Source organism: Sminthopsis crassicaudata, chromosome 2, assembly GCF_048593235.1.
Source record: "Sminthopsis crassicaudata isolate SCR6 chromosome 2, ASM4859323v1, whole genome shotgun sequence".
NCBI classification, from domain to species: Eukaryota; Metazoa; Chordata; class Mammalia; order Dasyuromorphia; family Dasyuridae; genus Sminthopsis; species Sminthopsis crassicaudata.
Window position 1 is genome coordinate 673,186,734 of NC_133618.1, and position 27,416 is coordinate 673,214,149.

The 27,416-nt window shown below is 39.1% G+C and overlaps 1 protein-coding gene across 2 annotated transcripts in view; it reads right to left on the minus strand.

The window, feature by feature from the left end:
- The window catches only part of LOC141559051 (lipase member K-like), a 43,461-nt gene that overhangs the window by 15,014 nt on the left and 1,031 nt on the right, over positions 1 to 27,416 (minus strand). The window contains exons 1-5 of one of the 2 annotated variants that reach the window (XM_074297085.1): positions 18,695 to 18,787; positions 8,315 to 8,433; positions 6,948 to 7,062; positions 5,385 to 5,586; positions 578 to 687 (exon numbers count right to left, since the gene is read on the minus strand). In XM_074297085.1, the coding sequence (XP_074153186.1) occupies positions 578 to 687; positions 5,385 to 5,586; positions 6,948 to 7,062; positions 8,315 to 8,422 (535 nt within the window). In that variant the 5' untranslated portion in view covers positions 8,423 to 8,433; positions 18,695 to 18,787. Of the gene's footprint in view, positions 1 to 577; positions 688 to 5,384; positions 5,587 to 6,947; positions 7,063 to 8,314; positions 8,434 to 18,694; positions 18,788 to 27,416 lie in introns of those variants that run through there. The other variant, XM_074297084.1, reaches the window with a different exon arrangement.

Consider the following 27,416-nt stretch of genomic DNA (forward strand, 5'->3'; position numbering starts at 1 on the left):
TCCTTTTTTGACTAAAAGAGCATAATTCTGTGCTTTACGAAAAAGGCTTAACCGCCCCTTCCACAGCCTGAGAGCTTCATGTAGCAGGAGTACTAAGTACTAAGGAGTACCAAGAACTCCTCCAAAAGAAGCACGTTGCATCCTAACAAAGACTACCAATGTTCAAGATGACAGTCCCAGGTGTTGCTGAATCCCTGCCAAGCTATGATTATTCTTGTTTAATAAATGTTTAATTTGGAGAGTCTATTAGATACACTCAATGTCTGCACATTGAAACTGTTCAAATAAAGTGTGAGTGGATGGGTAACTGCCCCACCCATTGTCCTTAATACATTTAGAATGTGCATCTTGTGAACTGATTGCAAATGCTTTATGCTTAGTCTACAATTTCTCCATCAGATGCTGGAGCAGGTCCCAGCTGGGCCACCTCAAACTTCTTTTGGGGAGATTCCATCCAGTATCACCAGCCCTAATGATTCTCTATGTCCAACCCAAACCCACACAAGAGTTCACCCAGAAAGGAGACAGACTGGCCGCCACAGGATGCCCTCCCCACCCCCCACCAACCTGCACATACCAATGGTGGTACCCTGGGAATGGCCCAGGTAATACAGTTCCTTCTGCCTGGTTTTCTTCACAATAAAATCAATTGTGGCAGGGAGGTCGTACTTAGCCATTTCATCAAAACTGCCAAAGAAAGAGAGAAGTGAAACTAGATATTCATTCTGGCTATGATGTCTGCTTTTAAACAATGAAGATGGGAGCATCTGGATGGTACAGTGGATAGAGCACTATCCCTGGAGTCAGGAGGACCTGAATTCAAATCCAACCTCAGATGCTCAACACTTACTGACTGTGTGACCCTGGACAAGTTACTTAACTCTAATTGTCTCAAGAAAACCCTCAACAACAACAACAACCAATGACAATTCACAGACAGACTCCCATCACTGTGAGCCCCCTCTCCCTGTTCTTAGGAGATGGTTGATATGATTAACTCCAAACTTTTGAGGACCAGCAGTCTGGTGAGGAGGCCCTGAGCCCAGCTAAGCTGCTCCTTGGAGGGCAGATGTACCCTCCTCATTCTCCCCTGCTCCTGTCTTTGAGAGTCCAAAGTCATTAGCAAAGCTGATCCAAACACAACGAATTTAGTGCTTTTCCTTTGGAGAAGATTAGCATTGAATAGTTCTGATGGGAAGCCCAGATCCAGGACCCCCCAGCAAAAGCTGCAGCTCCCAGTGAGGCTAAGCCTTCAACAGGACATGGTCCTCTGTGCGGTGCAAGGAAGGAGTCCAGGAAGAGGGTCCCTGTGCTCACCTCCTGACTATACTCATTTGCTCCCTTACATGTGATGCATTATTTGGCTGTGTGGCCTAATAGGTAAGGGAAGCCCTAGCATAAACTAAATCCTGTGGCATGGGGCAGCTAGGTGGCACAGTGGATAGAGCACCAGCCCTGAAGTCAGGAGGACCTGAGTTCAAATCTGACTTCAGACACTTAACACTTCCTAGCTGTGTGACTCTGGGCAAGTCACTTTACCCCAAGTGCCTCAGAGGAAAAAAAAAAAAAAGAATCTGTGGCCAGACTGGTAATCTCCTGTACTCTGTCAGGTGCTTCTCCAAATAGTTCCAGTGAGATGAAAGGAGAAGGCAGCATTTGAAATCGGATGATTTGCATTAAAAGCTGACTTCCGTCATACTAGTTGTGTGACTTGGAATAAGTCTCGTTGGCCCTCACCCTCCTTATCTATAATATAAGAGTTTGGACGAAATGATCTTTAAACTCCTATGGAGCCTTGGTGTTCAGCTCCTACTCTCTCTTGAACATTCCCAACTGCCTATTGGACATCTCCACCCAGATGCCCCCCGCCCCCACATCACACATGCAGCATGATTGAAGCCCAACTCATTACATGCCCTCCCTAGCCCAGGTCTCCAGTATCCCAGAAAGTTTGCCTAACATTCCATTTCAGCCTAGTCATGTGTCCTAATTGGAGCCAGCTGTCTGCTTAAAGGCCAGAAAGAGCTCATAATAATGCACATCAGAGGCTATGGATCAGTAGGTGGAAACAGGTGTAAGAAAGTGTCTGTCCCCTGCTCTGGTGCTGAGCCACTCCTAGTCTGCTTCCCCTTCCTGGGCTTCTAAATAGTCTCCTTATCATGGAGTCTGAGGATTCACGTTTGCAAACAATCTTGAAGGTGCTTTGGATTCCCTCACCTCCACCTCGACTGTGAAAATAAAGACCATCCACTGTGGGCTCTTTCCCTTATTCTACTCTCAATGACCCTTGTGGGCTCTTTCCTCTCCCTTATTGGACTCTCACTAGCCCTAACTGCCATCCTGCATTCTTTCCTTCCTGGCTGCATTTTCTCATGAAGAGCTGATCCTTTTCCTTGCCAACACATCTACACTCAGGCTCTTCTTCTCTCAACATTCCCTCTTGTTAGGTTCCTTCTTTTGTGTCTTTTGTGAAGTCTTGTGACTTCCCTCTTTTATCCTCCCAGAGAAGGATTATAATTGAGCAGACGGGACCCTCATAATTCAAGAACCTACATATTGGCGTCCACAACGTGGGGCAAGGACTTTTGCTTATTCTGACAAGGACTTATTCTGAGCCCTTCAGAGGAGCTAGCCCAGACCTTCGCATTTAAGGACTTATTCTGAGCCCTTCAGAGGAGCTAGACCGGACCATTGCAATTTGGCACCCAAACAGGGACAGACACGATCCTGATTCCAGTGGAAAAGACTTTCTGACACAGAAATAACTGTGAGTAACAAAGAAACTTTGTTAAAGATTAAGTGAGCGTTCTAATAGATAAATAAGGAACTTAACTTGTTAAGGGCTAAATCAGCAATCTCTTATAGTGAAATGGGGCAAACACCTTCTGTTCAAGGAAAATGTTTAGAGAGCATCATCAAGGTTATGAAAAGCCAAGGATTGATTATAATTTTGGAGGATATTACTGAACTTTTAAAAACTGTGAAGGTCATATGTCCTTGTTTTTCTCTGGAAGAAGAATTGGATCCAGATGAATGGGAATTAGTAGGAAAGCAATTAGGTGAACACTACAATTGCCTTGGGACATTTTGTCCTTTGGTTCCGGACCAAACTCCATTTCCAAAGATACACTTCATACCTACAATTTAATCCAAATGGCTTTAAAAAATGTTATTCTAAAGGAAGAGAAGAAGGAGCAAAATGGGGAAGTATCAACTAAACTAGGTGAAAAGGATGAATCAGATAACAATGAAGTTAAGTACAATTCTGAGCAACAGGAGCATTTCCCATCTCCTCCCTTAATTAACCCTTCAGGGGTGGAGCAAGAAGGAGGAGGGGAAGAGGCAGAAACACAAACAGAATTGCCTGTGAAGCAGCCTAAGCCTATGACAAGATTAGAAAAAGCATTGGTTAAAGCTAAGAGAGAAGGACAGGATATAAGTGATTTTATACATGCATATCCTGTGATTGAAAATACTGACTCTGTAGGTCAAAAAGGAAAAGATATGCACCTTTAGATTTGAATAAAATTAAAGATTTGAAAAAAGGTTGTACCCTTTATGGGGCTATATCAGCTTATGTTAAAATGTTACTAGATGGTTTGTCTTATGAAGTCCTAACCCCGAATGATTGGAAATCCATAGCAAGGACATGTCTGAACCTGGACTAAATTTGTTATGGCTTGCAGAGTTTCATGAATTATGTAAAATCCAAGTCAGATGCAATTTGGAAATAGGAGTTAACACACAATTCACTTTTGAGCACTTAGCTGGTGAAGGTCGGTATGGAGAATTGTCAAGTACCGACTTAGCACTTAGTAAGAACCTAATACCCTCTCTCTCTTGTCTTCATTTTTTCCTTATCCACTGAGGTCTTCTTTGTCACATATAAATATATACATATGTTTATATATGTGTATATATGTATGTATATATACATTTGTGTGTATACATAAATGTGTGTATATGTATGTGTGTGTGTGTGTGTGTGTGTATATATATATATATATGTGTGTGTGTGTGTGTGTGTGTGTGTGTGTGTGTGTGTGTGCTACCTCTGCTCTCTCTCCTCCCCAAGTATTCACCTGATCCTACCATTTCCTCAGCTTACAGTCTTACTTCTTTTCCCCTTCCCAGCCAAAGCACCAAAAAAGATTGCCTGTGTTTAAATCCATTTCCTGACCCTATTACTTACTTCTCAATCCATGAATCTTGAGTTCATCTTGGAGAAGAAAGAGGGGTGTGTGTGTGTGTGTGTGTGTGTGTGTGTGTGTGTGTGTAGCAGTGAACTCATCACTCAATTGAAAATCTCTCTCCACAATTATCAAGGATCCCTTAACCAGTAAAGTTTGCTAACTCCTCATCCTTCAAAGCCTTTCGTTGTAGAGGCTGTGACTCCCAGATACTAATAGTGAGAACCTAGGATGACAAAAGGAGAGTAATGATTTCATTGTTTTCTGATTTCAGTAAGGTGTAATGTTCTGTTTCTCTAAATTGCAATCATTCTCTGGGAGTAGATTTCTTGGGAAGCTTCTGGAGTCAGCCTTGGCTTTAGTTCAGTTTCAATAATCACCAAATGTAGCCAGGAATTAAAATCCAAGTCCTTTATTTTGTCCTTCAAAGTCTTGTCTCTTTTCCTGGGCCGGGTTAGCTTTCTTAGAGGCCTATCTCTCTCTTTGGTTTCCTAGAGCTCTTGTCTGGGTGTCTCCAGGCAGCACGAAGGTTGAAGTGGGAATGAATCTGACTCTGCCTCAGAGAGTGTGGGATTGTGGGTTTCTGCCTTGTGAATCTCCTGGAAGTCCATCCTAGTTCTGAATCTCCTGGAAGTCCATGAGCAGGCTTTTCCTTTAAACTTGTGAATCTCCCCACTGAATCCTGGCTCTGAATCTCTCCCAGTGGGCTTGTCCTTTTTTATGCTCTCTAAAGGTGTGAAGTCTAATGTGTGAACCAATGAGCAAACTCCTTTAAAGGTATGAACTCCTTTAAAGGTGTGAACTAAGTACATAAGTACCTTGTAAGAATCCTAACAGTAAGGGAGTAGAGTTTATATAAATAAGAAGAACCAGAAAATGCTTTAAAGAAGATATATATATATATATACATATACATATATGTGTATATGTATATATGTATATATGTGTATATATGTATATGTATACATACACACACACATACACATATTAAAGATTCCATGTTTTTACAGAAATGACTAATCTAAGATCACATCAAAGTATCAGAAAGCAGGCTCAGACTGAACCTTCAAATCTAAATCTTCTGTCCTGTAGGACTCCAGGTATTTGGGAAAATTTCTTTCATGGGAAAGGAGTGCAACTAGAAGATGGCCATACTTGGAGGAAAATCAAAGGCAGGGAGTTACTGCCTGTTACCTGAAAGCCCAGAACTCTTCTGAGTTGGGAGACAAGGACATGTGTCTCCGAGACCAGGTGGTCCCCCGGCTGTTCCCCATCCACACATCACAGCCAGCATCTGCCAGAATATAGGCCAGGCTGTTTGAGGGTAGGTTGCCAATCCAATTAAAAGCGGAGGCAGACAAACCATGTTGCAAATACACGATGGGACGATGGGAAGCTGTACAAAAGAAAAGGAGGAGAGTCACCTGACCAAGTTCCAGCTCACTTCCAAGGGCCTCCTCAAAACTGATTCCTCAGGAATCCCTGCCACAACCACCATTCATCTTCTATCTCTTGTTCTAGAAACAGTAATTCAACTAACACTACCATTGCTTTTGGGAAGGGTGTGACAATCAACCATCTTATGGTTCCATTCACCATCCTTGTGACTCCTCAATCCCAAACACCTTACTTTGTCACCACCTCCATCTAATTTTTTGTGTCTCTGGGACCAGTGTCACATCACAGAGTAGATCCTTAATGAATACCTTTACATTTATTCATTCAAGGTTGCCTTTCACTTGAAAAGTTCAAGTGAGAAAGGAATCTATTACCTTCCAAGTCCATTCCACTTTTAGACAGCACTTCACGTTAGGAAATTTCTCTGACCTAGAACCCAGATTTGTCTCCACCCATTGCTCTCCATTCTTCCCTTGAGGGAACACAAATCAAATCTCTCCTTCACATGGTTTCCCTTTTCATATTTAAGCCCAGCTGTCATGTCTCTCCACACCTTCTCTTACCCATTGCCAAGTTCTTTCAATTAGTCCCATGTAAATTTGAGGTTTCTTCCTCATCCTGGTTTCACTTCTTCCTGGTGTTCTCAGGCTTCTCAATGTTTCAAATGAGCCAGTATCTAGAACAGGACCTACTTCCTAGATATGGCATTGCCAGGGCAAAGAATATGATATCTGACACCCCCTATTCCCCAGTCCTGGCCCCTCTGCCTCTCGAATTCAGCTTGACAGACCAATTGGTTTTTGACCATAAAATCACAGGTCAGCTTATTAGGTTGGGGTGCAATCTGATACTTTTATAAATGGACTTCAGTACACCCATAGTCTTCTCATCTTTACCTTTGAGACAGATGTTTTTCTCAAAAATAATAATGGCTTTTATTTTTCAAAATACATGTAAAGATAGTTTTCAATAGTCACCTTTTCGAAACTTTGTGTTTCAAAATTTTCTCCCTCCCTGCCCCTCTCCTCCTGCCCTAGACAGCAAGTAATCCAATATGTGTTAAATATAAGCAATTCTTCTAAACATATTTCCACATTGATCACGCTACCCATTGAACCCAAACAGGACTTTATATTTATCTCGGTTTATTTCATTTGGTTAGAATTAGCACAAAGTGCTAGCTTGTCAAGACTTTTTTTGGATTTTGACTTTCTTATCCAACATGTTAGTGCTCTCACTTCCAAAGTTGTGTTCTTTGTACTTTCATTTGAGTCACTGATGCATTTAGCATCAGGCCCAGCATAAATCTCTGAAAGATTCCCTATAGACTTCCTTTCAAGTACTTCCTTCTGCTCTTACCTGTTCCAAAATGCCTTTTCCCACGAGGAATCCTGTAAATTTCCAGAATATAACCATCTTCAGTCACAACATCATATTTTTCATTGGCATAGCCCCAGTAAGAAATAATCTGGCTCTATGTTGAAAGAAGATATTTATATTGGTCTGGTGGACTGGGCACACCTAATTTAACCCATGGATGCCTGTCAGTGTTGCTGTGTTCATCCTCTGACCTTGTATATGGAACATGAGTGTGCAACTATGAGCTTCAGGTGTTCTTTGTTCTCTGGAGGTACAAGAAACAAGGGAAGAGGGAGGGTAGCACTGGGTGAGAGAGGAGAAAAGGATACTCCAGGAGGGCATTTTTAGAGATCTGAAGGTCCTAGGAGAGGAATAACGGGAAGATAGATAAGGCAATAATTATCTTAGGTATTTAAGATAATAAGATTCCATACCTAAGAAAATAAGAATACCTCCCATGTTTATGAGGCCCAAGTAGAATGAATAATATTTACTCTTTACCGAAAAAATTAGGGTAACTAGGGGGAGCTATAGTGGATAGAGTGCTAGGCCTGAAGGCAGGAAGACTTATCTTCCTGAGTTTAAATCTGGCCTTGAACACTTACTAGCTGTGTGAGCTTGGGCAAATCACTTAATCATGTTTCTTTTTCTGTAAAATGATCTGGAGAAGGAAATGGCCAACCACTGCAGTATCTTTGCCAAGAAAACCCAAATGGGATCACGGGGAGTCACACACAACTGAAAATGATCAAACAACAACAAATAGAAAAGGTATCTGAGGATCAGAGTATTGGCTTGCCCAAGATCATGATGAATGTCAGATCTGGAATGAAATCATGTCCTAAGAACAAGGGCTGAGATAGCCCAGGCAATAAAATTCAGGACAATCAAGTTGTTTGATAGCATTTATTAGCAGCTGGGATGGACCTCTCAGTAGAGTTACATCCTGAATAGAAGTAGGGACAAGCTTATAAGCATCCTTGTTCAGCCTTGTGGTTACAGTGACTTGACTTTCTGATTACAAGGGGACAAATAGGAGGCTTACAGGATGTCTGACATTGTTAGGCAAGTATTCTGTCTGAACATAGTTGAGCAAGCACTTTGTAAAACACTTCACTTAATTTAGTTTAAGCAACATTTTTCTATAAGCATGAGTACCCCCTGACTTAGGACTGAGCAGGGGCCAATCTTTTGTCCATTTCAGGTCATTCCCTAGCCTATCTCAGGTTCTAATCATTCACAGTTATGGTGATATTCAGGGTCTCAGTGAGTCTCAAATTGTGGATCCCCCCCTGGGAAACTCCTTGTCTTTACAGCACCCCACGTGCTATGCAGGGTAATGGACATTCCCCAGGAGCATGGCTTACAAGATTCATTCGAGCTTCTGGATTCTTGGGGATTTTGTTTTTCAAGCTGTCACCATTTTGTGTTCCAGTAAGGAGCATCCAAAAAGCAATGACTGGAAGGCTCCACATTTGGAATCTGTCTGAAACAAACAAACAAACAAACAAAAGAGAATGAGTGATCCGGGGAGAACCAAGGGGCTCTTCTCCAAAATGTGGCCAATTACAGTTGCTTTTATGACTACTCCAATTCTAATAATGTGGCTCTTGATGAGTCTTAGCTGCTGATGGGGCTCAAAGCCATAGAGAATTGGATGACAAGGTTGATGGAATGGATATGAAAGGCATGAAAGCCTAAATATTAAAAAGTGTGTGTGTGAGTGTGTTTAAAATATAAGATTTAAAATGATGGAAGAAAAGGCTACAATTGGTTAGCATAAATCCATATGATATATGTGTTTCAAAACATGCACACATACACACACACACACACACACACACACACACACACACTTCAAAATGTCCATCCTGTAAGCAACCTCATTAGATTGAAAAGATGAGCAAGTAGCTTCAGCAGTGGAGTAGAAATCCATAAAACTTGGGTTCAAATCCTGCCTCTGCTATTTATAACTCAGCTACACCTAATTTTGTTCCCAATCTACGGAGGCTCATCTCAGATCTATGGGAAGATCTAGTTCAGTGGGTTGTTGAGTCAGGGGAAAGTCATCTAGAAAACCAAGGCCATTACAGCAACATGTGGGGCTCTTCTGTCTGTGATGGATTGGGCCCCACCACATGTGGGATCTTGGGCAAATCACTTCCCCAGGTTAGCCCTTAGTTCCCTCATCAAAACTTTGCTCAAGCAGTGTCTTCCTTATGAAGAAGGGTCTTCCTTCCTAAGCTACATCACAATCACTTTATGTCTATGATATATACCCATGTACATGTGGTCTCCCACATTAGAATGGATCAGTGACTGTTAAATTAAAAAAAAAAAAAAAATCCCTCATGTTTCTCCTGGAGCCTGGTCCATGGTAGATACTTAATAAATGATGGTGGATTGACTTACTGATTGACAAAATCTGGGGATTTGGCTAGATAATTTCTCAGGCCCCTTCCAATTCCTAGAATCTTGAAAAACTCCTCAGGTTCTAAACTTGGAAAACTTTTATAATGCAATCCTCATTCAGGTTTTCTGCCAATTTCCAATATGGGAACAGAAGGTCTTATCGAGTTGTCTAAAACTCCCCGAGGAGCAGCCCAGGGCCTGCACTAAGTGTCTTTGGATGGCTGACACATCTCTAGGGAAGAGGAGGAGGGGAGGGAAGAAAAGAAATGTGCAGGATAGTTTTGTTGTATATTTGAAAGGAATAGCAAGTTGTGAAGAGAAGATTTGAAGTTTCAAGTGCACTCATCTTTTTTTATTGTACCATATTATGGAGATGCTTGCTTTATTCCATTAACTTTTTTTTTTTTTCATGAAAGAAAGGCTAACACATAGATGGACAAAACCTCTTCTGCTGGGCCTTAGGGGCAAGCCTAGGACAAAGCCTAGGGAGTGGCATTTACTAATATGACAATTTAAGATTAGGGAAAGAGAACACTTCCAAGTAATTTTGATGAGATATAGAGGGAACCAAAATGAGGAGGTTTAGATTTGGGGTACCCAAATGAAATTAGGGTTACTGGTGGTCAGGGAAATGAGGTCTAGTGGTGGCACAAGCAGTTCTCCGTAAAGAAATTTACAGACCTGAAAACCTAGATTGATTAAAAAAAAGGTTTATTATGGGGATTGGAAGTAAGATTTAAGTCTAGTTAAGGAAATAAGTGAAGGTAGAGATAAGAGAGCACCAGAAATGGTATTCCAGTGGGCAGAAAGTTCTTTGGGTGCCAAGCATGGCATAGCTGGCATGTTTGGACCCTCTGCAAAGAGAAGATTTTAGTCTGGCTCTTTTTATAATGAGAGATAAAGCTAAAGGGGCCTGTGGGTAGAGTCCCAAGTTGGATCCTTGATGGGTTTCATCAAGGGCTAGAATTTGCTTAGTGAGGGTTGGGAAACCTGAGTAGATATTAGAATGGGGGCTGGGACAGCCCAAGTTGGCTAAGATCTGATGGGGGCTGGGGACAAGCCCGGATCTCCTATTGGACTTAATAAATCTTAAAGGGACCACAACCCACTTAACTTTAAAGTTAAAGACCAATGTTTTATCCACTATACCACATTGTCTCCCAGAAAACTTGTGTTCTACTTCTAGCTTTGCCACTTGAAGGCTCTGTGGCCTTGAAGAGTTATTTAATATCCCAGTGCCTCAGTCTTTCCACTTCTTAGAAGGCAATAAGAGTCTTTATTCTATCTAGCTCATAGGGTTTTGATGAGGTTCAGAGATGCTTTTGCATGAGATAAGAATACTGAGGCTCAGAAAGGGCTATGGACTTGACCAAGTTCTTGGAATTGGTGAATAATCCCTGAGTAAAATTGTAAAGTTACTCTGAGTCCTTTCCAAGGCCCAGAGGAAAGAGAGTTGGATTTGAAGTCATAGGATTTGGGTTTGAATTATACCTCTAATGTTAATGATCTATGTGGTCTTGAGCAAGTCTCTATTGATAACTTCTGTTAATTTTGTTTTTCTAATATCTCTTGTTTTCACCTCCATTTCTTCTCTGGTTTCAGCCATTTAAGGAGGTAAATACAAGAGATATTAGGAAGATCTCTCCAAGTCACTGAATATAGACAGCAGATTGGTCTTGGAGTAAAGAAGTTAAATACTTCTTACTATATGACCCTGGGCAAGTAATATAACCTTTATCTGTTTCACTTTCTTCAGTTGTAAAATGGGGTGATGATATTATCTATCTCAGAGGGATGTGAAAATCAAATGAGATAATATTTGTGATTTGTGTGTGTATGTGTGTGTATCCTGGCACCTACTAATAAATGTTTATTTCCTGTAATGGGCCAGAACTCTGTAATTGAAACAAAGATTCTTACAAGGTGTTAACTGACTGGAATTGATAAAACAATAGTTATCTAGTTTAGCATGGTGATTAATAGTTCTCTAGTTCAGTATAATTGATTTAATTTTTCAACAAATAATGGTCTCCTAGTGATATGATGATTGGCTTATATTCAGTATGATGAATGGATGTAATTGTTATAGAGTATTTCAGAGGTCAGAGTCAGACCTAGAGGGGAATTCGGAGTCAGACTCAGAGAAGACAGGACTGGAGGCTGGAACTCAAGGTCTCGGAGCCAAGGAGAAATATTCCATCTTCATCAGCCTCATGGTGTCTGGCCTGTCCTCCTACATTTCCCTACTGAGACCAAGCTAGCTGAGCCCCAGGCAAGGAGACAGACTGTGAAGGAGACAATAAAGACTTTTGGACTTTATCTCTGGCTATTCTTATAGTTACTCAGCTGATACAAAGGCTGGTCCAAAAACCTCCAGAAAACAAACCAGAACATTACAATTTTCATCCCTTTTTTCTATTTTGTTTCCCTTATAGGGCCCCTTTCTCTACTCACATATCATCACTCTAGCTAAGGCCCATGTCATTTCTTAACTGGAAATATCGTAATAGCCTTTTAGTTGATTTTCCAATCTCCAGTCTCTCTCTTCTATAATCTCACCTATACTCAGATGCCAAGGTGATCTCTCTGAAGTAAAGGTCTGATTAAATCTCAAAGAAAAATGTGAATTGGTCTAAGACATCAAAAGAATTTCTGGAAGAGCCAAAAAAAAATTTAAATCAAATAAAAGATAGAGAAAAATTTAAATAGAAATGAGAGTAATGCTACAGAATTGGTCAAATGGAAAACAATGTTCAAAAATTCATGTAGAACTAGAATTCTCAAAAATCAGAATTGGCCAAATGGAAAAGAAAATACAAAAGATTACTGAAGAAAATAATTCCTTGAAAATTAGAATTGAGCAAGCAAAATCTAATGACTCCATGAGACATCCAGAAACAACAAACAAAATCAAAACAATGAAAAAATTGAAGAAAATATGAAAAAGTTCATTGCAAAAACAATTGACCCAGAAAATAAAACCAGGAATTATAATTTAAGAATTATTGGACTATCTAAAGACTGTGATTAAAAAAAAAGTCTAGACATCATCTTTCAAAAAATTGTCCAGGAAAACTGCCCTTATAGCTTAGAACAAGAGAGAAAAATAAAAATGGAAAGAATCTGTCATTTAAGTCCCCAAATGAAATTTCTCAGGAATACTACAACAAAATTCCAGAGCTGCCAGGTCAAGGAGAAAATATTGTAAGTAGTCAGTAACAATGCAAATATCATGGAACCACAGCAGGATCACACAAGACTTAGGAGCTTCTATATTAAAGGACTGAGGAGCTTGACATATATTCTGGAAGGCAAAGAAAAGAGGCTTACAATCAAGAACTGTAGAAATTCTAGAAAAATTCAGTATAGTCCTTCAGAATAAAAAAATGGATATGTAATAATATAGAAAATTTAAGCATTCTTGAGTGAAAAGGCCAGAGCTAAATAACAGCAATAAAGATTTTGAAATACAAAACTCAAGAAAAGTAGAAAAATGTAAGCAACAAAGATAAATTATGAGGCATTCAATAAGGCTAAGTTGTTTACATTCCTACATGGCAAGATGATAGTTAAAACTCTTAAGAACTTTATCATTATTAGGAGGATTCTACATAGAAAGCATGGGAAAAGTTGACTATGATGGGATGAAATCTAAAAACAATAAAAAATAAGGAGTAAAAAGAAAAAGGGATGCACTGAGATAGGAGAAAAGGGAAATTTAAAATGGGGCAAATTATCTCACATAAAAGAGACACAAAAGAGTTTTCATGGCAAAGGATATTCGGGATGGTGATGGCACACAATACATTGGAGTTGGATATAAAAATCGATATTACCCTATAGCTAAATAGAAGGGAAAGTAAACAAGAGAAGAGGGTAGGACTGATAGGAAGGAGGGCAGATTGTAGTAGATGGTGGTTAGAAGGAAAACATTTTTGAGGAGGGACAGGATGAAAGAAAAGAGAGAAGGATAAACAAGAAAAAATAGGATAGAGGAAAATACACAATTATCAAATATAATTGTGAAAAAAAATGTTTTATTGTGAAGTTCTCTAAAAAAAAAGGCCTCATTTGTCAAATATAGAGAGAGAACTGGGTCAACTTATAAGAATATGTTATTCTTTAATTGATAAATAGCCAAAATATATGGTAGTTTTCCTATGAAGAAATAAAAACTATATATAGTTATATGAAAAATGTTTTAAATCTCTATTGATTGGAGAAATTTAAATTGAAACAATTCTGCTTCATACTTATCAGATTTGTTAGTAAGACAGAAAAGGAAAATGACAAGGGGATGTGGGAAAATTGGGATACTAATGTACTGTTGATGGAGTTGTGAACTATCCATCCATTCTGGAAAGTAACATGGCACTATGCCCAAAGGACTATAAAAATGTATACCCTTTGATCCCAAAATACTTTTACTAGGTCCGTATCCCAAAGAGATGCAAAAAGGAAAAGGACCTGTATTTACAAAAATATTTCTAGCAGTTCTTTTCATGGTTGCAAAAAATTAGAAATTGAGAAGATGCTCTTCAATTGGGAATGGCTGGACAAGTTGTGACATATGATTGTAATGGAATATTATTGTGTTGTAAGGGATGACTAATAGGATGTTCTTGGAAAGACTTAGAAAGACACCCAAAGTGAAGTGAGCAGAACAAGGAAAACATTGTATACAGCAGTAATATCAACAATATAACAATCAACCACGGATGACTTGGCTATTCTCAGAAAGACAATTCCACATGGCTTCCTTACTGTTCCTCAAACAAGATACTCCATCTCCTGACTTCAAGTGTGGCTCCTGGCCATCCCCCAGGTCTGTGGGGCTCTCTCTCATCACCTCTGCTTCCACATTCTTGGCTTTTTCTAAGTCTCAACTCCAATTCTATCTTCTACAAGAAACTTTGGCTGACCTCCTTTTCTCTTGTACCTCCCCTCTGGGCTTATATCCAATCTACATTTTCCCTAACTTGTTTTGTATAATTGTTTCCATCTTGGTTTTTACATTAGACTGGGCTTCTTGAAAGCAGAGGTTATTTTGTTTTTAACATTTCTTTGTATTCCCAGTGTTCAGTACAGTGTCTGGCATATAATAAACAATAAATGTGGTTGACTGACTGAAACAGTAGATATAATTAGAAAAATAAAATTTGATTAAAAAACAACAACAACTCATCATTGACCTAGTTTCGTTGACTAGAGAATGGTTAATGTTGGAATGATTCAGGATTAATGAATCTATTCGAGTCTGTTCTGATTAAAAAGCTCCCATTTAAGAATTAACACACATACAAACCTATGTTAAGAATGTCATGTTAAGAATAGCTTGTTAGCTGTTAACCAAGAGCTATAAAGAGAAAGGGGATGTCCATAAATTAGGAAATGACTGAATGAATTGTGGTATTGTGATGGAATATTGTTGTTATGTGGGAAATGATGAGCAAGATGCTTTCAGAAAAAAACCTGGAAAGTCTTCTATGAACTCAAGCAAAGTGAAATGTAATGTATACAAAGTAATAAGCAATGCTCTGGGATAGCCAATTTAAATGACTTTCCTATTCTCAGTAGCACCATGATCCATGACTACTCTGAAGCACTATCATGAAAATTGTATCTGAATACAAATTGAAGCATTTTCTGTCTCTGTGTCTCTCTGTGTTTTTGTCTCCCTGTTTGTTTCTATCTTTCTTTTCTTCTCTCTCTTTGACTTTATTTTTCTTGAGGGTTTTTTTTTTTTTAATTAGAGTAAGAGATCTATGTTTTCTCTCACAATATGACTCAAAATTTTTTTAAAAATGTGTAAAGAAATTGTTTTAAGTGTAACTGGGGAAAATATTAAATAAGAATGATTCTCAAAAAGGAATAGATTCCTATTTCACTCTATAAACTCTGCTGAAGCCAAATGGCTGCCTTCACTAGTAGAAGGTTCTTCTTTCTGGGGTCCTTTAGCAGTGGTAAAGGGTATTAGGGAGGAAATTCTGCTCCAGCTTTACCTCACAAGTCCCTTTCCACTCTTCTATTCTGCTCTTCTAGAATTCTCTCCCTTTTGGGACCTGTTCAGATAGTCCAGGATCCTACAGTCCCCTATCTCCATTATCAATAATAATGAAGGGATTTGATTGAGGCATAGTTAATGGAAAGCAGAGAAGCCCCACTTCTGATTCATAGAGAAGCATGTTCTGAATACTGAGCTCCCTCTTTCAGTGACCCATGTTGATTGATTCTATGGCGGGCAGCAGTCTCAGAGCATCTAGTCAATCCCTAAAGTCACAGCATGCTATTTGGAGACAGCATTGAATCTGGTCTCAGAAGACCTGCACTCAAACTTTGCTTTTCAAATTTCTCTTGGCCTCCATTTTCTTGACCATTAAAAGAGAGCTTTGAGCACAAAGTTTTAGATTTGAGCAAAGAACTTGGGTACAAATCCCAGTTCTATCACTCATTATATCTGTGATCTTGGGCAGGAGGTCTGACTTCTCAAAGTTTCTGTGCCTCATCTATGAAAGAATAAAGTTAACTTTAAAGTTTCTTCCAAGCTCTTAGCTCATCATTTCTAGATCTTTGAGGTCTTTTCCAGCTCTAAGTTTATGGCCTTTGATCTGTGTGACTTTGGGCAAGTGATTTAATTTCCCTGGCCCTCAATATCATCTGTAAAAATAAGAGCTTTGACCCAATGGCCTCTGAAGTCTCCTTCAAACCCCATTTCTGATCCCAGGATACACAAGGAATGTGTCACCCATCTGCTTCCACATTCTTGGCTGTATCTAATTTCTATCTACAATCACTGACAGTAGCAGAGAAACCATGGGGAGTAAATAGAAACAAGCTGAGATGCCAACAAACAGCTGTGGTTGAGCAGCTGAATTTCCATATATCTTCAAGCATCTGAGAGCAAGATCTGACTTGAAGAGGGGGAGGATTCATTCTGCATGTGGGCCATGGGTTCCACCAAGATAAGAGCAGGATAAAGGAAATCCAAAATGGTGAGAGATATAACGATTAACAACAGCAACAACAATTCTAACCAGCATTTATATAACACTTCAAGGTTTGCAAAGAACTTTCAATGTCTTATCCCATTTGATTCACACAACAATCTTATGAGGTGATTGATTCTTGAATCATTTTCAGTCATGTCCAATTCTCTGAGACCCCATTTGTGTTGTTCTTGGCAAAGAACCTAAAGTGGTTTGCCATTTTTTTCTCTGGATCATTTTACAGGTGAGGAAACTGAGGCAAATAGGATTATGTGACTTACCCAGAGTCACACAGATTTGAACTCAGACCCTCCTGTATCCAGACCTGATGCTCTATTCACTTTTCCAATTAAATTGCACTTAGAGACTAAACTAGGGAACCATTATTTTATCCACTTTGACGATTCCCACATCCTTATCTTGATATTTTCATCTTATAACTGAGTGATCCTAATATAGGGGTTGGAGATACAATGAAAGACCACCAGTCTTCCAATTCAAGTCAGGAAAGAAAGAATAAAGAGATAGGAAGAAGAGACAATGAAAAGTGGACATTGGGGTTAATCAACTCATTTCTGCACCAGACACAAAGCTCGAGATGCACCTTGATTTCCCTTCTGTCTGCCATTGACTGCTCAATAAAAGAGTTGTCCCAAATCAGGACAAATATGAAAGAAGAAATGTTTGGCATTAACTTGTTTTTTTATTCATTGTCTACTTCAAATATGGCTGAAAAAATATAGGATCTTAAGAATTTAGAGCTGCAAGGGCCGTTAGAAATAATCTAACAATTTTTTCTTTTTGTTATGAGCCGCATCTGGCAATCTAGTGAAGCTTAGAATATTTTAATATTATAATTCTATTATAATAATAATATTTTAAGTGCCTGAAATAGAATACAAATGATTACAAAGGGAATCAACAGTTGTTTAAATATATATATAACTTTTTCCTCAGGCATGTTTACAGGTTCCTAATATCTATTCATGCCCTTGGGGTCTCTGGACCTTAAGTGAAGGTTCTTTCTCTAGTCTATTACCTTTATTTCATAGATCTGTTAACCAAGAGCTATAAAGAGAAAGTGACTCATCCAGGATCACAAAGCTATTCAGTAGAAGGAGAGGATTCAAACCCAAGTGTTTCAGTCCAAATTCAGTGCTCTTTACACACACACACACACACACACAAAGTTGGAGTACTATATACGATAATGCATGTTTTAAAGTTTGTACATGCAAGGAAGAATTTTTAAATGTATTTAAATTTTTAAAAAATGTGTAAATAAACATAAAAATATAATTTAACCATATACATTAAATATATATAATAAAATTTAAATTTAAATAAAATACATATTAAATTTTAAAAGATTTAAAATGTCATTTATTTTATTTTTAAAATTCTAAAATTTTGCTTTTCCTTGGAAAGACAATGTCCTCAAAAACAATTTAGAGTTAATATATGATGCAAGTATCTCGAACGCAGGGTCCCTATCTCCCGAGTGTCCCTTCATTCTGCCTTTCCACATTTTGCATTTCTTTTGAAAGGGTCTGTGAGCTTTTAGAATCATGGAACAAATAGTTTCTCCAGAGGCCATTTACTCCAATAGCATCATTTTATAGGAATCCTAGAAATGGCCAATGCAAGGTCACATGGGTAATAAGCATCAGATTTGGAATTTGAACCCAAGTCTTCTGCCAAATTTCCTTTGTACATGCTGACTTACACATGAGTGCCCATGTGCATGCGCACACACACACTCATACACTAAAGGAGATAAAGAAAATATTGACAAATCAGGTTCAATGCATCTCAAGACAAAGAACAAGCAATGCTTCCCTGGGGGGAAAGCTTTCTGTCACTCATTATCCTCTCTCAGATATAATTCTTCCCATATGGCCCCATTCTGTCACATCCTTGCTCATGTCACACACCATTGCTTGTCAGCGAGGTGCTGAATTTCCAGTGGAAATAGAGCAGTCTTTGGGCAGGCACCTTCCCTCCCCCTCCCCTCCTCTCCACCTTCCACCTTCCCAACACACTTAAAGAAGCAGAAGAGAAGAACAGCATAGAGCAGTCCCTAAGAAGGCACCTCACTGGCTTCTCACTTCCCAGGCCCAGATGCCCCCAGGTTATGCACAGATGAGCCCATGGGCTCAACACCTGATCCCCTAGCCATGAGCTATCCTTATCTATAGGCAATTCTGGAACGAATATTTATGGACTTAAAAAATTATTTTAAAAGCCTTTTTTAAAAAAAGCATAATAATAAAAAAAGAACATCCCTTTCCAGATAAGTCCCAAATAATCTTATGAATTTCTAGATTAAAAAAAAAAATGCCTTCTTACAAGCACAGCTGGAGCCAGTTTTGCTCAGGAAAGGTGCCCACTAGCCAGTCTTGCTGAGGTTCAGATATCAAGGTCCACTCTACGGGTACACTGGCAGCTTTCTGCTAGAGGAGAGGGATTGGACAAAATAAGCATTCAGGGCAAGCCTACATTTCTTCCTTTGGGGAGTGGCCAATGGGATGGTGACTCTCACCCTATTTTGCCCAGCTGGCTGGAATTCAGACATGGCTGTTAAGCAACCGCACATATTTGGGTCCTCCCTAGCTCACTAGAACCCTTAGAGGAATGGATCAATAAATGCCCTCTGGTGACAGCCATCAATTACTGAGTATTCCAAGAAGTCCACCAGTAGGCTCTGTGGATGGGGCCCTAAGACATCCTGGAAGGAGTCAGCTGCCAGGAGGTGAGTGACTTGGCAGGGCCTTCTGCCCATCCCACAGAAGGTGGTGCAGCCCCAGATGTTTCCCAACCAGCTTTTACTGACTCATGGTTTCGACAGCCCTAAGGGTACTTCATTGCCAGCTTCGTCTTTTTTTTAAATGCACAAAGGAGAAGGCAACCATACCACATGTCCAGACTGTACTCTGAGTAGTGTTACTGAGTACATAGGACAATCAGGAACCAACTAGGAAGTTTGGGAATCTTCTGGATGAGGAGACCACAGCCTCAGTGTTTGGGGTGGCTTCTAAGAGGCCCTTCATTCCCCTATTCCATGACAAGTCCTCAGTTCTGATGAGATTTCACCACATACAAAAAATGAGTACCAGCAAAGAACAAGACAGCAGCATCCCTGTGGGTCACTTCCTAACTTCCCTCAGAATATTAGGTAAAGAAGGGTTGGAGCAACAGGATCAGGTTTTTATCTCAGCTCTGGGACTTGCTACCTGGTGAATATGGGCACATTAAGCCATCTCTTTGGGTGCCTCAGTTTCCTCATTTGTGAAATAGGGATGATGATACAATGAATAGAGCACTGGGCTTTGAATCAGGAAAACTTATCTTCCTGACCTCAAGACACTTACTAGCTATGTGACCTTAGGCAAGTCATTTAATCATTTTTGCTTCAGTTTCCCCATCTGTCAAATAAACTGGAGAAGGAAATAGCAAACTACTCCAATATCTCTGCCAAGAAAACCCCAAATTAGGTCATGGAAAGTCAGGTACAGCTGAAATGACTGAACAAAATCCTTGTGCTACTGTTGTAGAGAAAGTGCTTCCCCCTCTCCCCCCACAACGCTCATAAAAGCTATTGTTATTACAGTTTAATTTAATCTGGTGAGCCATCAGTGTGCAATGGCTAGAGATAAGTGATGATATAAACACCGAGGTAGGTCAGGGTTGGGAAGATCTGGGCTTACAGTTGCTCTTTCACAGATTTTGTCTGTATAACCCTGGCCAAGTCACTTGCCCAATCGGTTGCTCCATCTTGTTGGTTTCACAAACCTCTTACCTTTCTCCCCAGCAGAGTCCACAAGTGGGACAAGAGACAGAAAAGATCATCTTTCCCCTCCTTTTAAAACATGGCCAGAGGGGAGCCATTTTTCAGTTTGACACCATCACTTGACCCTTTCTCCCAGTGAGGCGATCCCTCCACATTCAATTCATTCCAGTAAGTATCTAATTCCCCCTAAGATCAAATTTAAGCCCCTCTTTTGGCATTTATATTTTGTTGCAACTTGGCCACATCTGATGTTTTGAGCCATATTCAACAACAATAATGATTGACATAACTTCCGATAATCTTGTGACAGAGAGATCCAGATAGAGGATTGTGGGAGCTGATTATGGACCACAACATAGCATTCTCACTCTTTTTGTTGTCGTTTGTTTGCATTTTGTTTTCTTTCTTATTTTTTCCCTTTTTGATCTGATTTTTCTTGTGCAGCAAGAAAATTGTGGAAATATGTATAAAAGAATTGTGCATGTTTAACAATATTAAACTAAGGAAGGGGGTGGGAGGAAGGGAAAAAAATTGCAACACAAGATTTTGCAAAGGTGAATGGTGAAAATTATCTATGCATATGTCTTGAAAATAAAAAGCTTTTGCATTTTTGTTTTCCTTCTCAGGTTTTTTCATCTTCTTTCTAGATCCGATCTTTCTTGAGCAGCAAGATAACTGTATAAATATGTATACATACATTGTATTTAACATATACTTTAACCTATTTAACGTGTATTGGGCTACCTGCTATCTAGGGGAAGGGGTGAAGAAAGGAGGGGAAAATTTGGAACAGAAGGTTTTGCAAGGGTCAGTGTTGAAAAATTACCCATGCATATGTTTTGTAAATATTATAATAAATAGCATGTAAATATTATAATAAAAATAATAGTAAAAAGAAAAAGAAAATAGAAAGCTTTAATCAAGAAAAAATGATTAGCTTTTTTATAGAATGTTAATTCATTCAAAGCACTTTACAAATATTATTTCATTTTATCCTCACAGAAACTCTGGATGGTAGGTAGGTGCTACTATTGGCCTTACTTTACATTCGAGGAAACTGAGGCAAGCAGCACTCTGACTTACTGAATTTTCAGACCCATGGATACAAAGCTAATGAGTATCTGAGGCTGAGGATGAATTTCAATTATGTCTTCCTGATTTCAGTTCAGCACCACCACCTAACCGCTTCTACAAGCCCCTGATTTCCATCTGGCCTCCCTAAAGCTTTCAGGAAGCTTCTCCAGGCTTTTCTTGGTAAAGCTGAAATCTTCATTTACTCCTCCATAATTTTGGGTATTTTCCAGCCTGTAGAACATCTGCTTCTGTTTGCTTGGACAGAGGGGGCTACCCAGTATTTTCTATTTGTGTTCTGCTTTTGTGTAGCCAATGTGTGGTGAAAAGGAGTAAGGTAATGCGCAGAGAAATAGATTTTGTCCCAAACCAACACAGGGTGGGAGGAGGTGACACAAATTGGGCGAGTTTCGGCCTGGGATCCCTCTCAGAGACTGAAGGAGAGGGCATTTATGGCCCTTCCTCTGATTCCCTCAAGGCAGGGATTGCAATCTACTCTGGAGAAGAGTGGGCAAGATTCCAGAGATCCTATCAATGCCTCCGGATGCATGCAGTCAAGCCTCTGGCATGGGATTCTCCTAGTGAATAAGCTGCCATAACCAATGCATGTTGTCACCTTCTCTGCAAATTATGGTGAGTTGCCTAAAGCATCAGACAGAAAAGCAGCCTGCCCAGGATCACACCGTGTGTTCGAATTGGAACCTGAACCCAGGTCTTCCAGACCCTGATGGTTATTTTCCAGTCGTGTGCCCAACTGCTTCTCCTCTTAAATTATTGCTGATTGATGCAATGATCTGCTCTTAATGATGGAAGTGGGAGCAAAATGCAATCCATACTTGTTCTTGTTTGTCCTTTATTCTCAGGGAACCATGACATCAGGGAGGTGAGGCCGTGATTTGCAAGTGAAATGGATTTGAGGGAGGAAGGGCTATGCAAGCCTCACTTTCTCCTCCAGAGCCAAATGTATCCAAAGGTAAAAGGTAGATTAGGAGGACTGGAGATTCAGGGGGAGAGCTGGGCCTTTTTAAGCCTAGGTCTTTAACAAATCTCAGTCTGACTGAGGCAAGGCCCAAGAGGTGATTAAGGCTGGTTAAAAAATGAAACAGAGGGGCAGCTAGGTGATGTAGGAGGTAGAGCACCAACCCTGAAGTCACAAGGATCTCTGTTCAAATCTGGTTCAGGCATTTAACATTTCCAAGCTGTGTGACCCTAGGCAAGTCACTTAACCCTAATTGCCTCAGGAAAAAAAGAAACAGAGAATGGCTTCTTTTGCCTAGTTGAAAAAAAATCCCAATCTCTACTGCACACAGTGAATCAGAGTTATTCAGTTAATAAACCCTCCTTAAGAAGTGGAGCTAAGATAACACAGTAAAGGCAGGGACTTGCCCAAACTTTCCCCCAACCCCCTCCAAATACCTTGAAATAATGACTCTAAACAAATTCTGGGGCATTAGAACATGCAAAAAGATGGTGTAAAGCAATCTTTCAGCCCAAGACAATTTAGAAGGTCAGCAGGAAAGGTCTGTTGCTCCAGGGTGAGAGTGGAGCAGAATCTAGAGCAGCCTATGTCAGCCCACCCCAGGGCCCAGCAAACCAGGAGCAAACTTCAGGAAAACAATCAGTGGCAGCAGTGGTGGTTTCCAGACCTCTCAGTCTACAGATGCCAATGAAGGCTTGGAAGGTTGGCAAGAAAGGTTAGTTTCACTAGGGTGAGAGTGGAACATAGTCCAGTAAAGGCTTGCACCAATACAGGCCTGGCCCCAGCAAAGTAAGAAACAGGCTTTGGGAGCCTCTGAATCAGTAGTTCTTTTGGATGTCTCAGCACATAGATAGGAAGTTATCAAATAGTTTGTCGGAAGGAGATTTCTAGGATCTCTTTGCTAGCACTGAGTCAGCATTCTGTTATTTTTGCCCATATCCAAATCTAGATCACAGTCCTTTCTCATCGTCCCAGGATGAGGAGGAGTGCTAATATACTAGAATAAATAAATTAATTAATAGTTATATATTATATATTATTATATGTTATATTTATCATAAATTAATTAATAGAATTAATAAATTAATTAATGATTAAGTACACTAATAATTATATATATATATATATATATATAGAGAGAGAGAGAGAGAGAGAGAGAGAGATATAAATATAAAATAATTAAGTACACTAAAATAAATAAATAAATCTAGAATTTATATCCACAGTGGAGCAGGGACCCTCCTCATGACTTCAAGCTAGAAAAGAATACTTGTTGTCACTCATAAAGCAGAGAATAGACTAAGAGAGTAGTAAAAACACTTCTCCTTAGGTCATACCACCTTGGAAGAACTGAAAATTTAAGGTCCATAGAAATTTTGAAAACGGCTGCACAAAACCCCTGAAGCTTGGGACATAGCATCCTCCATCCTAGAAATAGAACCCTACTATAACAAATAGTTAATGTCAAGTAGCAGGCTGGGTAAATGAGCAAACAGAAAAATATTCTGACCACAGAAAATTACTGTGGTGACAAAGAAGATCAAAATGCACATTCAGAAGAAGATAATGCTAAAGACTCCAAGAAAAATAAGAAAACTCAAAAGGGATTTTGAAAATCAAGTAAGGAAATTTGGGAAGGAAAATGAGAGTAGTGCAAAAGGAAGTACAAAACAACAATAAGAAGAAAATGCCTTAAAAAGCAAAATTAGTTAAATGGAGAAGTATCTACAAAAGGTTGCTGCGGTATATAATTCCTTAATAATTAGAATTCAGCAAATAGAAACTACTAATGATGAGAAATTAAAAAACAAATAAAACCAAAAAAGAATTAAAAACAATTAAAAACAATGTAAAAATATCTCACTGGAAAAACAACTGAGTTAGAAAACACATCCAGGAGAAACATATTTAAAATTATTGGATTACCTAACAGCCATGATAAAAGGAAAAAAAAAAAAAAAAAGAATCTAGCCATCATCTTTCAAGAAATTATCAAGGAAAACTCTCCTGATATTCTAGAACCAGATGGTAAAATAGAAATTGAAAAAGAGCCACTGGTCATCTCCTAAAAGAAATCCCAAAATGAAAACTTCCAGGAATATTGTAGACAAATTCCAAAAATTCTAGGTCAAGGAGAAAATATTCTAAGCATTCCAAGAGAAATAATTCAAATATGGTGGAGCCATGCTCAGTATAACACAAGATTTATAAGCATCTAAAAGGATTAGAAGGCATGGAATATGATAATTCTGGAAAACAATGGAGGTAGGATTACAATTAGAAATCGCCTATCCAACAAAACAGAGTATAATCCTTCAGGGGGAAAAAAGGGGCTATTCAATGAAATAAGGGACTTACTTTCAAGCATTTGTGATGAAAAGAGCAGAGCTGAACAGAACATTTTTCTTTCAAATACAAGACTCATGAGAAATATGAAAAGGAAATGATAAGCAGGATGCTTTCAGAAAAACTTGAAAACATTTCCATGAACTCATGCAAAGTGAAATGTATTGTATACAAAGTAACAGCAACATTGCAAAATGATCAGGGGTGGATGACTTTGTTGTTCTCAGCAACACTTTGATCTACCACAACTCTGAAGGACTGATAATGAAAAATGCTATCCATACCCAGAGAAAGAATTCATTTTATCTGAGTACAGCCTGAAATATATTTTTTAAATTTAAGTATCTTTTTTGGGGGGGATGAAAAATCTATGTTTTCTTTTACAATATGATTTTTATGGAAAGGTTTTGAATAACTTCACATGTGACTTCTTAATGAAGGGAGGAAGAAGGAAGAGAGAATCTGCAACTCAAAGTTTTGAAAACAAATGTAAAAAATGTTTTACATGTAATTAATGAAAACTAAAATACTAAATAAATTAAAAAAAGACACTTCTTAAGCAATTACTGTGTACCAATATTGTACTAAGCACTGAGGGTATGGAGAAAATAAATAGTTATGAGGATCAAATGAGATGTTACATGTAAAATGCTATATAAATGTTAGCTATATTAAAAAGAATTTCAAGTCACCTTCCTTCACTCCCGACCATAATCCATGTCACAGAATTTATATTGTATCAACCATAGCATCGATATGCCTTTGAAAAGAAAGCAACATATTTGTGTATGAGCCATGTTGTTTATTCCATATAAAGTGAACAAGCATTTATCAAGTACCTGCTATATGCCAGGCATGGTCCTAAGTACTAGACACAAAAGCAAGTCAACAAGCCAGTGCCTATTTTCAAAGATCTCCCCGTATAATAGGGAAGAATATATGAAAAGAAGCTACATGCAGGCTCAATTGGAAATTTTCACCAAAGGGAAGGCAGTGGAAGAAGAATATGGAATTCAAAATTTAAAAAAAAATGAATTGTTTTTACATGCAATTAGGGGGGGGAAAATCATATAAACCCAAAAAAGGAACTGGAAAAAGCTTCTTGCAGAAGGTAGGATATTACTGGACTTTGAAGAAAGTCTGGGAAGTCAGGGGGCAGAACAGAGCTGAGTAAGGAAGACTTATCCAGGAATAGAGATAATGGGCAATGTCAATGGCCAGAGACAGAAGGAGAGTCTGGTATGAAAAACAGAAAGGAATCCATTGTTTTTGGCCCATCCAGTGAACAATGATGGTAGAGTAGAGGGAGAGATTAAGGTGTGAAGGAAAAGTAGTGAAGGGGCCAGGTTATGGAGGGCTTTGGCTGTCGGAGGGTTTTGACATTGATCCTGGAGGTGATCACTAAGAACTGAGCTTATTTGGGGGTGGGGAGGGAAGATGGAATGGGTGATATGATTTAGGAAAGTCACTTAGGTAGCTGAATTGGTGAGGGGAGACTGGAAGAACCAGCAACCCTTCCCCCCCATCACATTAAGGCTATTGCAATAGTCCAGACATAAAGTGTGCATCAGTCCTATGTTGGAAGAGAGAAAATTCTACTTCTATTATAGAGATGAAATGGAAAAACCTTGACAATAGATTGGGATGGGGTTGGGGGAGGGCAGAGTGGGAGTCCAGAATGTGAGCCTGAAGGACTGAGAAGATGATGGTACCCTTTCCAGTAACAGGGAAGGTTGGTGGAGAGAAGATTTGTGGGAAGGTCAATGAGTTCAGCTGGGGACTCACAACGTTGAGTTTAGGGTATTTATAACACACCTGATTCTACTTGCCCACTAAACAGTCAGAGATGTGAGATTGGAGTTACAGAGAGAGGTTAGGGGTTGTGTAAGTAGAGATCTCCTGGAATACACAATCTGGCACATGCAGTGAGAAAGCAGAAACAGGGCAAGATAGGGAGCTTGTCCAGACACAGCTTCATTTCTTCAGGATCCCCAGGGCAGTGACATATCTCTTGGTCCCCAGCTTTGGAGCTAATTTCACATTTCAAAAAACATCATTCCACAATTCTACAATAACAAACATCGTAGAGACAAACCACACTGAAAGCTGTATATGACCAATACAATGAACATCCCTGATTCCAGCAGTCTGATGATGAAACTTGCTCTCCACCTCCTGACAAAGGTGATGGATTTCGGACTGGATGAAACAAATACCTTTGTATATAGTCAATGACAACATTTGTATCTCCTGAGTTGGCAAATGTGTAAAAAAGGAATTTCTTTTTCTTTTCTTTCTTTTTCAGTAGAGTGGGGTATGGGAGGGAGAGAAAATAGATTTCTATTAATTAAAACAAAAACTTTAAAATATTGAGTTTGGTGTGGGGATAAGAGTAGGGGAAGCATTCTTCATGTACTTTCAGAAGAAGTCACTATTGCTAGTTTTGCTTAATTGTTTTATTGTATTACAAGTAAACTAATAGAGTGAGGGCAATCTGGAAATGTTTGCAACTTAAAATCAAAATATCAAATGAATTTACCAAAAAAAGTCATCCCCAATGTTTCCTGTCTGATAGCTTGTTTTATCTGTTGTCTCTGTATTGGTAACAAACCGATTCCCTAAATTAACCGGCAATGACCCAACGTCAACCTTGGGATTTGATAGGACAGGGCTTAAAGTCAAGTTGCTCATCTGTATCAAACTCCAAATCAGAACAGGAGAAATCAGGATATTCAATAGCTCTGGGACAAGAAATAGCTTTACAGCAGCTTTTTACAGTTTCCCAAGTCAAAATCACTTTGAAAAGCTGCTGTCTTAAAACTCTTGGTAAATTAACCTTGGCCAGAAATTCATAAACTTGACCATGATTTTCACATGAGAGGGCA